This window comes from Malaclemys terrapin, chromosome 21, assembly GCF_027887155.1.
Source record: "Malaclemys terrapin pileata isolate rMalTer1 chromosome 21, rMalTer1.hap1, whole genome shotgun sequence".
Taxonomy (NCBI): Eukaryota; Metazoa; Chordata; order Testudines; family Emydidae; genus Malaclemys; species Malaclemys terrapin.
The window spans coordinates 19,443,513-19,457,603 of NC_071525.1; the positions used below are offsets into that span (position 1 = coordinate 19,443,513).

The following is a 14,091-nucleotide window of genomic DNA, read 5'->3' on the forward strand; positions in this document are numbered from 1 at the left end:
AAAAACACTGGCTATTACAATGTGGAAACTAGAAAGAGTGCTAAAAAGTATAAAGTGAGGTAAAGTAACTGGGGAGGAATGGATTGTGGTTGAAATGCTACAATCCCTGAAGGACAATTCAGAAACTTACCTGCCAGAACTTCTCAATCAGATATGCACACCAGGAGAACTTCTGGAGGACTGCAAGAGGTCAATCTGTATTCCTCTACCGAAGGTTGATAATGCTAGAGACTGTGAAGAACATCCAACTATAAACCCAAGAAGCCGCACACTCACAGATCTGTGGAAAGTTGTTGGCACATGGACACATCTTGAGACAAGAATTAGCAGAAGCCAGCAGGGTATCGCCCAGGAGTGGCTATGAGAGAGGCAATTTTTGCCCTGAGGATCTTATGGTAGCGTGGGAAAGAAGTACTTTGTAGAGTATGGGAAGGGATTTCATAAGCTCCAACACGACAAGATGATACATATTCTTGAAGAATGTAGGATTGACTTCCAAGATCTGTAATTAATAACAGGCTTGTTCTGGGGACAGAGAGCAGCAATCCGAACAAAGTGTGAACTACGTACTGCAGCATCAAAGAGGTGAACCCCATGGTTGCATTGTATCATTGCAACTACTTATCATATATGTAGAAGTTAGAATGAGGGAACATTTAGAAGACACCGACCAGGGCATGCAGGTCAATAGCGCAGACATCAACAATGTAAGACACGCCGAGGAACCAATTCATCACACTGCTTCTTTTTGAGAGCAATGGCAGCAAGAAATATGGAATGAGGATTAACGATACGATGATATCTATGAGGAGATAACTGGCTCTGTGGATACGGGGAAAGCAGGGGACATGATATAAATTGACTTTAGCAAAGCTTTTGATATGGTCTCCCACAGTATTCTTGCCAGCAAATTAAAAAAGTATGGATTGGATGAATGGACTATAAGGTGGATAGAAAGCTGGCTAGATTGTCAGGCTCAATGGGTAGTGGTCAATGGCAGTCGGTATCAAGTGGTGTGCCCCAGGAATCGGTCCTGTGGCCAGTTTTGTTCAACATCTTTATTAATGATCTGGATGATGGGATGAATTGCACCCTCAGCAAGTTTGCAGATGACACTAAGCTGGGGGGAGAGGTAGATACGCTGGAGAGTAGGGATAGAGTCCAGAGTTACCTAGACAAATTGGAGGATTAGGCGAAAAGAAATCTGATGAGGTTCAACAAGGACAAGTGCAGCATTCTGCACTTAGGACAAAAGAATCCCGTGCACTGCTACAGACTGGGGACCGACTGGCTAAGTGGCAGTTCTGTAAAAAAGGACCTGGGGATTACAGTGGACGAGAAGCTGGATATGAGTCAGCAGTGTGCCCTTGTTGCCAAGAAGGCTAACGGCATGTGGGGCTGTATTAGTAGGAGCATTGCCAGCAGATCGAGAAGTGATTACTCCCCTCTGTTCGGCACTGGTGAGGCCACACCTGGAGTATTGTGTCCAGTTTTGGTCCCCCCACTACAGAAGGGATGTGGACAAATTGGAGAGAGTCCAGCGGAGGGCAACGAAAATGATTAGGGGGCTGGGGCTTGTTTCGTCTTCAGAAGAGAAGAATGAGGGGGGGATTTGATAGCAGCCTTCAACTACCTGAAGGGGGTTCCAAAGAGGATGGAGCTCGGCTGTTCTCAGTGGTGGCCGATGACAGAACAAGGAGTAATGGTTTCAAGTTGCAGTGCGGGAGGTTTAGGTTGGATATTAGGAAACACTATTTCACTAGGAGGGTGGTGAAGCACTGGAATGGGTTCCTTAGGGAGGTGATGGAATCGCCATCCTTAGAGGTTTTTAAGGTCAGGCTTGACAAAGCCCTGGCAGGGGTGATTTAATTGGGGTTGGTCCTGCTTTGAGCAGGGGGTTGGACTAGATGATCTCTGGAGGTCTCTTCCAACCCTAATCTTCTATGATTCTATGATAGGAAGACAAAAAGTATGGAAATACGTAAAATGCACATGGAAGGCAACACTGTATCTTGATGCTCAAGTGGTGAAACAAATGAATAGTTTCCCCTATTTAGGGAGTCTAATAACATCCGACTGAAGAGGTGAGGAAGAAACCAGGAGAAGGACACAGCTTGCAAAAACTGCATCCAACAACTTCCCACGACTTCTGTGTCATCTAAAGTTAAAAGGGCCACATCTGCACTGCAGTGCTGCATGTGGTCAGCTCTCCTGTCCAGACGTCCTTAGAAAAAACACTAAGAGATGACGCCAGAGTTTGAGTTTCGGCATTGCAGAAGAAGGATAAAAATTAGCTGGATAACCAAAACTACGACCGATGGGGTGATGAGGAGGATGAATTCTACAACAGCACAATCAGTTGAGACTCTTGGTAAGAGAATAACAGCTTTCTGGGGACACGTCGCTCACTGATCCCTGAGCAACTCCATTCAAGGACACCCACGATCCGGCAGGATGGCAGGCAAACCAGGAAGAGGTGGAAGCAGATTCAGCTAGGTCGGAACCATCACCAGATGAACTGGTCTCCAAAGCAGAGGGGAAGTTTTACACCTCTGTCCCAACGGTGGAAGAGACCGTATCATGCTGGCAGGCTGTTGAGTTGGCTTTATCCCTGCCTTCGAGTGGCCCTGTGTCTGTTCTACCTCCCCCGCCCCCCAAAAAAATGCTTCCTCAAACAACGCTCACCAAAAATGCCTCTGGCCCTACACCAAAAACTCCAGGTCAGGTTCACACCCCCGTACAGCTTAGCTTGTGATTCATTCCTCATTGGGCTGGGAGCTCATCCCCGCCACGCTCTGCTCTGCCCCGGGTTCCCTGCTAAGGGTGGGGCAGAGAGCTGACCTGCAGGGTCATGGCCAAAGACATCCAAGAACATCCATTGGAGACAGGGAAAGTCACGTCTCCAGTACGGGAGCAGGGGGCTTTGCAATTCCACCCGGTCCAACATTAACCGCGGCTGAACTTTAAGTAGCCACTCAGGCGGGAAAGTGGGAACTGCCTCAGCAAAACCCCTGATCTTGCTGCTCTGCAGGGTTCATTTGGAGACGCCGGCGTTGGTGTTCTCGGAGCCGCTGGCGTCTGTCCAGCCCTGTTCCCAGGATAGGCGTTTTCCCGCCGTGGGTCAACAGTTGTTAGCAGATGCCCAAAGCCCTAGATCGTGCAGACAGGGAAGTAGAGGTGAGGGCTTGTTCCTGAGCGGCGTCTGGGCGAGGTCGGTGGGCACCGTGCTGCTCCACAGGGGTCCCCCGTCACAGCCATTGGCCCGCACTCCCCTCTCCGCACCAGGGAGAGAACCCAACAGCCCCGATTCCCCTTTGAAGTGTAGCCGCAGCCCCCCACCCACTCCACTTCACTTTCAAAACGCTGCCACCTGCGGTGCTGTTGGGGAAATGGAAGTGAGAGCCGGCTCGCACCCTGGGCTGGGCCTCACTGTGGTCGGATGCAGCAGCCGGGCTGTGGGCACCGTGCTGCGGGGAGGGGGAGGAGTGACAGCTACCAGACCCCCAGATCTTTCTGTACGGAACCCAGGAGTCCTGACTCCCAACCGCCTCTCCCCTAACCCAATACACCCCACTCCCCTCTCAGAGCTGGGGAGAGAACCGAGGAGTCCTGGCTCCCAGCCCCCCTGCTCTAACCACGAGCCCCCACTGCCCTCCCAGAGCCGGGGAGAGACCCTAGGAGTCCTGGCTGCCAGTCCCCGTTGGAGTTGAACTGACGTTCTCCTGGGCTGTGTAACCCCCAGCCTGTGGTACCTGCTTTCCCCACTGGGGTCTTCCTGAGCCTAATCTTAGGGTATGGAACAGCTCCCATATGAGGCAAGACTAAAAAGATCAGGGCCGTACAGCTTGGCAAAGAGACGGGTCAGGGGGGTGTAGTCGTGTGGTGATCGTCCCTCCCCCTCTGAGTCGGAGGGAGGCCACACCGCCCCCCTACACCGGCGGGACCACCACCTAGTATCAGAGGGTAATTAGCAAACTAGGAGTTAGCATCCCGACCGGTCTAACGGGGTTGGGCCCCCAAACAGGGAACAGACTCCAGCCCCGAGGCAGGAGCAGGGCCTCCCAGGAGTCCCTATGCTCTGGTCCTCAGGCCGGGGGCAGAGCAGCCAACTGTCTATAGTCCCTGGGCCCGTTAAGCAGGCGCAGAGCAAACACCGTAGTCAGGCGTCCTAGCTCCTGCGGGTGGCCGATTGGAGGAGGCCTCTTGACCTGGAGAGGGGAGGCTGCCACCCCGTGGTGGGGTGGCAGGGGGGGCCCGGGCCCACCCAACTCCACCAGGACCCGACCCAGGGCCCCAGCAGTGGTGGAGAAGCCGCCACTGAGTCAGCTGGGAATCCAGCCGCAAGACGCCGACTGTGCTTCCGGCAGCGCGACAGCCAGACTTCCTGTTCTGCTGACCCACTGCCGGTGGGAGGGGCAAGGCGGATCTGGCTCCACCCACCTGGGCACAGAGGGTGGTTCCCCCCCTCTGGGTCAGAGGGGGGCCACACCACCTCACGACAGGGGGATGCGACAGAGGGCTAGAAAATCATGCTATGGGGTGGAGAAAAGTGAGTAGAGAACTGCTATTTCCCCTGTCCCACAGCACCAAAACCCAGGAGTCACCCAAAGAAACGAACAGGCGGCAGGTTTAATACATACAAGGGGCGGTACCCTTCTGCACATTGCACGATTAACCCGTGGAACTCATTGCCAGGGGATATGGGGATGGGCAACAGGATAAGTGGGTTCAAAAGAGAATTACATAAGTTCCTGGAATAAGGCCATAAATGGCAATTAGCCAAGATGGGCAGGGACACAACGCCATGCTCTGGGTGTCCCTAAACGTCTGACTGCCAGAAGCCGTGAGGGGAAGTCAGGGCTGTGTCTCCTCAATATCACCACGTTCTGGGCACTGCCCGTGAAGTTCTGGGTGTGCCCCTGTTGGATATAGGACACTGGACTAGCTGCACCATTCACCTGACCCGGTGTGGTCGTGCTTCTCGTCTTACCTGGCTTTTCACATCCCCACTCACAAGAATTAAATTTTTCCTCATTGAAATAAACAGAGACATAAATCCAAAGAGTTTGGTCTCAGGTTTGTTTTATTCAGTGCAACGCTATCAAGGGGATGTGAGTCCATCTGAGAGCTGAGAACCCCTGTAGGGGAGAGCAGCTAACGCAGGTTGCAGGGTGGATTTCAGTGCGGTGTGGCCATTGCCCCAGGTGGGGAATCAGGAGAGAAGCTTTAGCAGGAGAAGCCCAGCGAGGGCTGGGAGGAGGCGCCCAGCTGGTCCCAGAGCCATGCCCGCCGCGCCGGAGGCCTCTGTGCATTCGACCTCAGTTAGATCTACACTGATATCTGTGAACATCTGCGAAGCCACTTGTGCGATGATGCAGATGGACTCGGAAGCGCAGCCCTTCATGACAGTCTGCTTTTCATGTCCATCTGTGGGGGGGAAGGGGGAAGGAGGCAATTTTTGTCAGGCTATTCAAGCTGGATTAAGACACAACACTCCCCCCCCCCCCCAGTGCCCCACCAGGATGCCCCACAGCCTACATCTCCCCATCTGCTCTGCTCACCCCCAGCCTGTCTGGGCCTACATGGATTCCCTTTCTCCTGCGCTCTGACGCAGGCTCGCGGTGTGTCCGTGAACAAATCACTCACAGCCCCGATCTAGAGACCACCGTCAGTACCCGGATTGGGTCAGGCCAGTTATAGCCCTCGCCAGCTCATCTAGCAGCAGCAGCTCAGTGCTGGTGGCAGCGGTGGGATCTCTAAGAAGGGTGGCTTTGTAGTGACTTAAGGCATCATTATGGGACTGCCACAGCCTCCCTGTGAGAATTTAGGCAAGTCATGGCACAATCTGTTCCACAGTTTCCCCATTTTTTAAATGGGGAGAACGATCCTTCTTTTGCCTGTTTAGATTGCAGGCTTTTGGGGGCAAGGACTGTATCTCACCAGGAGTCCTTTAGCATCAGGCACAAGAGGGGACCCCAATCTCCATCTAAGGTCTGTGCAGCGCCTGGCACAACAGGGGCCACCAAGACTAAGCCAGTCCCTATCACGAGTAGCTTAGAGACTAAACTCGACACAGGAAACGGATGGGAGGAGAACCAGACGCACAGGGAGGGGGAGACACTGGCCCAAGGTCGCACCTAAGCCCAGTGCTAGGAATAGGACCCAGGCGTCCTGATCTGCAGCCAATACCCTTCACTTAGTGACGCCAAAGAGTGACTCACTGCACACCTACGGGGGTGGGCGAGAAACAACAAAGGAAAAATAACCCCAGAATGAATGAACAGAAGTTACCAATTGTTATGGTCGCGGTGGCATCAATACACTGGGTCTCGGATCCAGTACAATTTATGGTTTGCTCATTGCAATGATCAGCGTTCACCGCGTAGCAGCCAGGGCAGCGCCGGCCGTTGGGTTTGGTGTTAGCCGGGGGCACTGGGAAGAAGTGGAGCAAACGCAGTCAGCTCGGGGGACGCGCCCCAGGCGGCGTCAGGGCAGGGAGAGCAGCTGGGGGCGGCACAGCTCAGCCCTGGGTGCCCCTGCAGGGGGAGCTGTAGCTCTGGGGTCACTGGAGGCAGCAGGGCCAGGGGAGGGGTTTGCAGCAGGGAGCCCTGGACCCCGCCCCGGGTGGGGCCAGCTGGGTTCACACCTGGAGGCAGCCTAGAGCCCAGCCCAATAAACTCCACCTGCACACGGGCGCAGTGTTATTCAATGGGGTGCCCCCTGCAGGGTCGGAGGACCAGTCTCAGGAAGCTAACTTGGGGTGGGTTCCAGGCAGCGGGAGGTGCTGTGGGATGGAGGAGGAGACACAGAGACGGGGAGAAGTACCTGTAATATTGGTTCTGCAGGCATTTCCCATGCAGCATTTGAAGCTTGTCCTTGTCATTGCATCACCAAAATTTGCAGAGAAGGGGCTGGCTTTACACAGGTCGGAGGACACACACTTTTTGATAACTGTCTGAGTCTTGCTTCCCACTGCATAGGAGAAGACAGAGATTTATTCCCCTTCCACTCCCATCCCATCGACGCCCTCTTCACAACGACACCCAGGTGCCATTAGCCTTCCTCTACCCATGGGGAAACTGAGGCTCAGGGTGGGGAAGCAACTTACCCAAGGTACCACAGGGCTAGATAAGCGAGTCCAGCACCTACATCCAGCATTTAGATCCTCCAGCTCCCCGGCCCCGAATCTCCTGCCCATAAAGTCCTTTCGTTGTCAAAGTTCCCACCGAGGGTACATGCAGGGCCGCTGAAATCCCAACGCCGTGTGTCCCGCTCACCCCTTAGCCGCAAGGGGATTCACAGACTAGGTGTTCCCCTGCTGATATCACCTGCGGAGCCTGATTCAGGGGATGCCCTCAGAGCGCCCCTACCAGATTGGGCCCTGCACAAAGCCCAGCCACGGGAGGAGGTGGAAGGGTGCCCCCCATACACTCAAGAGCCCAGTGGGATAGACATGCCTCATGGATGTGGGAGACTGAGAGAGACCCATCAGGAGCCAGGGGGTCAGGCACGACTGTAGGAGGGGAGAGGGGAAAGGCCCCGTTGGGGAGCTAGCCCACAGGGTCTAACATAGAACCCAGGTGTCCTGGCTCCTTAACCACTGCTCAGACCCACCCACCCCACTCCCTTCCCAGAGTTGGGACTGGAATAGGACCCAGGCGTCCTAGCTCCCCAGCCTGTTCTCTGACCCAGGTTGGTTAGGGCCCCTCTCACCTACCCCATGTGGAGTCTGTCCAAGCAATGCCACAAGTGTCTTGCCCAACATCGCAGGTCTGTAGGTCACCTGTGCAGCTGGTTCCTGGTCCATTGCAAACCTCACACCGCAGACAGGCCCCTGGGGATGGAGAGAGAACATGAGCCACCTGGATTTGTCCCTCCCTCACCTTCCCCTGGGCAATGTGGTAGGGCCACCTGAGGTCCCAATTTTATAGGGACAGTCCCGATATTTGGGGCTTTATCTTATATAGGTGCCAATTACCCCCCACCCCCTGTCCTGATTTCTCACCCTTGCTATCTGGTCACCCTACTCTGTGGGGAAGCTCCGAGTACAGCGCCCTGGTGTCCCTCATCCCTCATCAATGCGCTGCCCCAGCTTTGTCGATGGTCCCAGTTGGCTACAGACATTTCACACTGCTCTGTGGCTGCGTCTCCCTGGATTTTGCTGCAGATTTCATTTCCCCAGCGGTTTTTCCCACCTCACAAACCCCAGAGAGATCCCCAGCGGGTGTGAGCTGGTGTCGCTCTCCGGTGCGGTGCAGCAAGGGCCAAGTCACACCTGCCATCGATTCCAGTGCAGCTGCGCCCCCCTGACACCAACTGGGCCCTGCCCCACTGACTCCAGTGCAGCTGGGGCCTCCTGACACCGGCTGGCCCCTGGCCCCACTGACTCCAGTGCAGCTGCACCCCCACTGACATCAGCTGGGCCCTGGCCCCACTGACTCCAGTGCAGCTGGGTCCCGCTGACACCAGCTGGGGCTCACATATAAATGCCCTTCAAATAACCTTGAGCTCTTTTTACGGAAGTTTTGATCTGCTTCCTGTCAGACAACAGACAAGAATGTCCTTGTCCCCGTTCAAAATGTCCTTGTCCTCCGCAGCTCTGAAATGTGCCCAGTCACAACACGGTTCGAGTGATTTAAAGAATAAATATTTCCTCCCATTTCCACCATTGTTTCACTCGCTGTCATGGGGACTTGGTAACTTCCAGCCCTCTCCTCCAGGGACGTTGTCACTCAGACGCCCCCAGCTCAGCCCCCGTTATCCCGTGGCTTCTTTTCAGTTACGTTCAGTAACAGTTTCACCTGGCAGGCGGCTCTGGGCCATTGGTACGTTGCTGAAGTTAGGAAATCAGCCCCTGTAGGAACAGACCCCACTCACCCGTAGCCAGGAGAGCAGCGAGGATGCAGATGGCAAGAGAAGCCTCCATGGTCGGGGGAAGCAGTAGATCGGCGCTGTGGTCTGTGATGCAACCAAATCTGCGGCCAGGGGATTGATCACAGTTGTGCTGAAACGAGATAAGAAGAGAGATTGCACAAGCCACATCCAGTTGATAGGGTGGGTGGCTCCTCAGATCTATTTCCACAGTTCTGGGGTAACCACATCACTGAGACCTTCGTGGCTGGTATGTTCGCGGCGTCCACCTGGAGCAGTCAGAGACAAACCGCAAATACTCCAGCTGGAAGGCTGCTGTCTTAAATGACTTTGTTCTGAGAATCTAGGAAAAATACATAGAAGAACCAAAAACAAGAGAGAGAACTCAGCCTCTTTGTTCTCGGCTGGCTTTTTGCATACTGCCTCTGGTCCTACGCTTCCGTTCTGAGCTCTTTGGCGGCAGGACAGGAAACCACCCCACCCCCATTCTTAAGTCACTTATCATTTCAAACACACTCCTCAATACACAATATGTGGCTTCCTCTGAAGTGGCACCAAGCCACACACTACTTTTAATGGTGGATAGGCTGTATCTCAGGAATCCCCCCTCCAAATCACGCCAACTCTGCTTCGCTAGCTCTTCTCTGGCTCCTTTACGGGCATACGGATTTTCGGGAAGATCCAACCATGAATGCAGAAGCCGGAGCACTTGCCAAATGCTCGTTTATGCAAATTCCTGGAAACTCTGACCAAGAATTGCATCTGTTGGCTTACAGTCGCAAAAAGGGAGGGGGGGAAAACAGCTTTCGTTATTTGTTTTAGAGGAACGAGGCATTGTTTTTGAGAAGGAGATCCCTTTTCTTTGCCTTTCGGTTTTTTTAACCCAAAAAGTTTCACCAAAATATTCCTCAAAAATGTTGTCCACGTTTCTCGTTTCCTCCCCCAATTATTTTCTTTTCCACGTCCCTCCATCCCCCTCCCCCAAAAATTGGTTTCTGGATTGGCTGGGGAAAAAAAGGTGGAGAATTTTTTCAACAAGCCCCGATATTTTTTAGAAAAACATAATTGCAAGAAAAGCTTCAATTGAAAGTTGGAGTTTAAAAGGTCAGAGACCTGCCATGAACCAGATGCCCAAAGTAACATAGCTTCTATTCCTGGCCTGCTAGGGGTATGTTGGATTAAACGAGGCATCTTGGATTCTACTCCTGGCTCCCGGAGGGGACTGGGACCTAGTGGTTAGAGTAGTGGGGCCAGGAGCCAGGTCTCCTGGGTCCTATCCTTGGCTCTGGGAGGGGAGGGGAGTCAAGTGGGTGGAAGCTGGAGCACAACTAGAATTTCTCTAAGGAAGGAGCCCAAGATTTCTCTTCACCTGGCGTGAACCAAGTTTTCTGCCACCCCTTACGTTTCATTCTTGGATGTCTATCTGATTCCTGGAGACTCGTCCCTCTCCAGGGCGGCGGGGAACCACACCGCCTCGCTACACTTACCTTGATTCAATAAATCCTTTAACGGTTTGCACCTTATCCCTTTGTATGTTTTGCTTTGGAGGACGGTAACAAACCCGTTGATAGCTGTAGGATCAGGGGGACGAATCGCCTCACCCTCTGCTAGGTACCACGTGGAGGCAGGGATAAAGCTAATGCAGCCACCTGTCAGCATGGTATGGTCTCTTCCACCATTGGGACAGAGGTATAAAACTTCCCCTCTGCCTTGGAGACCAGCCCGTCTGCTGACAGTTCCAACCTAGCTGGATCTCCTTCTATCTCTTCCTGGTTTGCCTGACATCTTGCCGGACTGTCTGTGTCCTTGAATTGAGCTGATCTGCGATCACCGAGCTATGTGTCCACAGAAAGACGTTATTCTCTTTGGTACAACAGGACTGACCACTTGTAGCACTGCAGCAATCTAGTGTAGATGTGTCGTTTTAACTTTTGACGACACAGAAGTCGTGGGAAGTTGTTGGATGCATTTTTTGCAAGCTGTGTCCTTCTCCTGGTTTCTTCCTCCCCTCTTCAGTCGGATGTTATTAGACTCCTTAAATAGGGGAAACTATTCATTTGTTTCACCATTTGACTGTCAAGATACAGGTGTTGCCTTCCATGTGAATTATGGCCTTTACATATTACCATATTTTTTGTCTTCCCATCGTTAATCGTCTTTCCATATTTCTTGCTGCCATCGCTCCCAAAAGTAAGCATGTTCTGAAGTTCCTCAAAGTGATATGAATTGGTTCCGTAGTGTGTCTTATGTTGTTGATGTCTACGCTATTGACCTGTATGCCCTGGTCGGTGTCTTCTAAACATTCCCTTATTCTAACTTCTATGTATATGCTAAATAGTTGGAATTATACAATGCAACCATGGCATTTACCTCTGTAATGCTCCAATACGCAGTTCATACTTCATTCGGATTGCTGCTTTCTGTCCCCAGAATGAGCTTGTTACTAATTACAGATCTTGGAAGTCAATCCTACATTCTTCAAGGATATGTATCATCTTGTTATGTTGGATGTTGCCAAATCGCTTTCAATAGTCTATTTACAAAGTTCTTCTTTCCCATGCTAACATAAGACCCTAGCGGCAAAAACTGCCTCCCTCGTACTCACTCCTGGTCGAAACCCATCTGACTTCTGCTAATTCTTGTCTCAAGACGTGTCCATGTGCCAACAGTTTTCCACAGATCTATGAGTATACGGCTGGCTTCTTGGGTTTACAGTTCAATGTTCTTCACAGTTTCTAGCATTATCAACCTTTGGTGAGGAATAGAGATTGACCTCTTGGAGTCCTCCAGAAGTTCTCCTGGTGTGTATATCTGATTGAGAAGTTTGAGCAGGTAAGAATTTGCATCGTCCTTCAGGGTGTGATGAAGTGGGGGGTTTTCTTGTTTTCTGTGGAGTTTTCAATGGTTTGCATGCGGAGGGGGTGGGACTCAGTTTCCCGGGGTGTTACTGGTTTAACGAGGGGAGGGGAGAGGGAGTGTGTTTTGCAGAGGACCGGAGAGGGAACTTGGGACCCCAGCCAATGGCCGGGAGGATGGATACCCCAGCGACCGGTGACCTGGCGACCTGGTGACCCGGAGGCCCAGCTGAGGAGACGCAGCCGGTTCTGGCCAGTGGGCGGACAATGGGCTGCAGAGTAAGGACCCAGTGACCTAACCAGCCGGTTCCAGCCAGAGGACAGAAGCAAGGAGAGGAGGCCCCGGTTTACGACCCTGTTTACTTGGAGAGAAGACAATGGACAGGGGCGGGGCTTGGGGCCAGTGATCTCAGATGCCCAGCTGGGAAGCAGGGGGGCTCGGGGCTGGAGAGGGGGAGCAGGCAGAGCCCACCTGGATGCAGAGAGACTGGGATGTGCTGGGCTGAGGGAGGCCAGGCCGGAGGCCCTGAGAGTTTCCTGTGCTGGGTTCAACGCTCAATAAACCCTCCTGTGTTACGCTGGCTGAGATGTGCTCGGGTCTAGAGATCAGGGTTGCATCAACCCCTTCAGGGGTGGAGACCCCGGGGGTCCAGAGCGAGGGGACTCCCTGAGGGGGCCCACGGCAGAGACAGACGTGCTAAGGCTCAGAGAGGTGCGGCTCCAGGAGGTGGAGGGGCCTGACCCCGAGAGAGAGTGGACCCCCGAGAAGGGCTGTCGCACTGAAAGGGGCACCCCCCACGGACCGACCTGTAAGTCCGTGACACAGGGATTGTAGCATTTCAACCGCAATATATTCCTCCCCAGCTTCTTGACCTTGCTTTATATTTTTTTAGCGCTCTGCCTAGTTTACGCATTGTAATAGCCGGTGTTTTTTCTTCTCCAATTCCAATCTCTATATTTTCCAGTTTTTCAGGATCAGACGCTCCTTCACGTATTCCATCCTTCTTCCCAGGATGCTGTTTGCTTTGTAGCATACTCTGACTCATTAATTTTGATAGAGTTTGTTCCTCTTCATAACTTCCTTTCCTTAACTTATTTGATTCACGGTCTTTCTATGGTTTCTTTTGTGGTTGTGTCTGACTTCATGTTCTTCTATTTCAAGGCCTCTTTGTTCTAGCCATTTTTCATTTGCCTCTTTGCATGCTTCTGGGATGTGTTTGTGTATCTTTCGATCTTCCTCACCCTTCCGATCTTTGCATTCTGTTCTTGCATTTATTATTGAAAAGTTTAAGATGATTCATATTGTACAACCTTTTTTCATGTCATTTTTATTGCATTAGGCCTTTGATTAGAAACAATGTGTTTAGTTGGAGAAGATGCAGTTTTAGGAACCATCTGAAAAAGTCAGGAAAAGAGAGGAGGCTTGAAAGAGTTGCTTTTTGAAGATAGTAACTCAAAAGTCAAGAAAACAGGTAGGTGCTGGTGGAGGTGTCAGAGGGTGCCGGTATCTTGGCTCTGCCAGCAATTAGAAAGCTATGACTGCTCTTTTCACATTTTAAGTTTTGTAACTGTAGAAAGCCCTGTGTAAATGCAGGGTTTTTACCTGTAATCTAAAATTTTCTTCACAATTTACAAATACTGACCCTACAATAGACTTTTACTGCATTTGGCAAAGTGTTTGGTTGAAGGTTTGGGGGGGGGGGGGGGGGGGTTGCACGCAAGTGAACGCTATTGTGAAAAGCTTGGGACCGTATATGAAAAGTTTTAGACAAATGCCAGAAAATTAATTCTTTGGAGATATTTCAATGTCATGATGAATAAAATGGGTGTGTGCTGGGGGGGGGGGGAGGGAATTGTTTTGCAGGTAGCTCTATAAAATATCACTACAAATGTATCAGGAGGTAGCCATGTTAGTCTGTATCCACAAAAACAACAAGGAGTCCGGTGGCACCTTAAAGACTAATAGATTTATTTGGGCATAAGCTTTCGCGGGTAAAAAACCTCATGCTTTTAGGTTGCACGTTTAGTTACTGCTGTTAAGTGTCCCATATACATTGTGGTAGTGTTGCCGGCACAGAGGCCCGAGGACAGCAGCAGCGGGGTTTGTTGCCCGGTGTGCTTCGCACCAATAAACACACCAGCGGGAGAAGCAAACAAAGTTTATTTGAGATCCCAAAGGGGTGCAAGGAGACTGGCAAGTCTCAAATCAAGCACACCAACAGAAACAGTTTTTCTTCTTTTATACATTTTGCAGTTAAGCCTCACCCCCCCCCTTCTACTCCCTTCCTCTCCCTCTACCCCTCCCTTCCCTGGTAACAGTTACTAAGCAAATAACGATTACATTTAAGCAGTTAAGTCATTCTTG

General features: G+C 51.8%; 1 protein-coding gene across 1 annotated transcript; it reads right to left on the bottom strand.

Moving 5' to 3' along the window:
- Window positions 1–5,071: 5,071 nt before the first annotated feature.
- LOC128827103 (phospholipase A2 inhibitor gamma subunit B-like) lies at window positions 5,072–9,020 on the bottom strand. Its single transcript, XM_054010836.1, has 5 exons — window positions 8,878–9,020; window positions 7,718–7,834; window positions 6,826–6,972; window positions 6,292–6,432; window positions 5,072–5,427 (listed from the first exon to the last, which is right to left on the bottom strand). Exons 1-5 carry the CDS (start codon window positions 8,924–8,926, stop codon window positions 5,213–5,215), a joined length of 669 nt encoding a protein of 222 aa, XP_053866811.1. The 5' UTR covers window positions 8,927–9,020; the 3' UTR covers window positions 5,072–5,212.
- Between the last annotated feature and the right edge of the window lie 5,071 nt (window positions 9,021–14,091).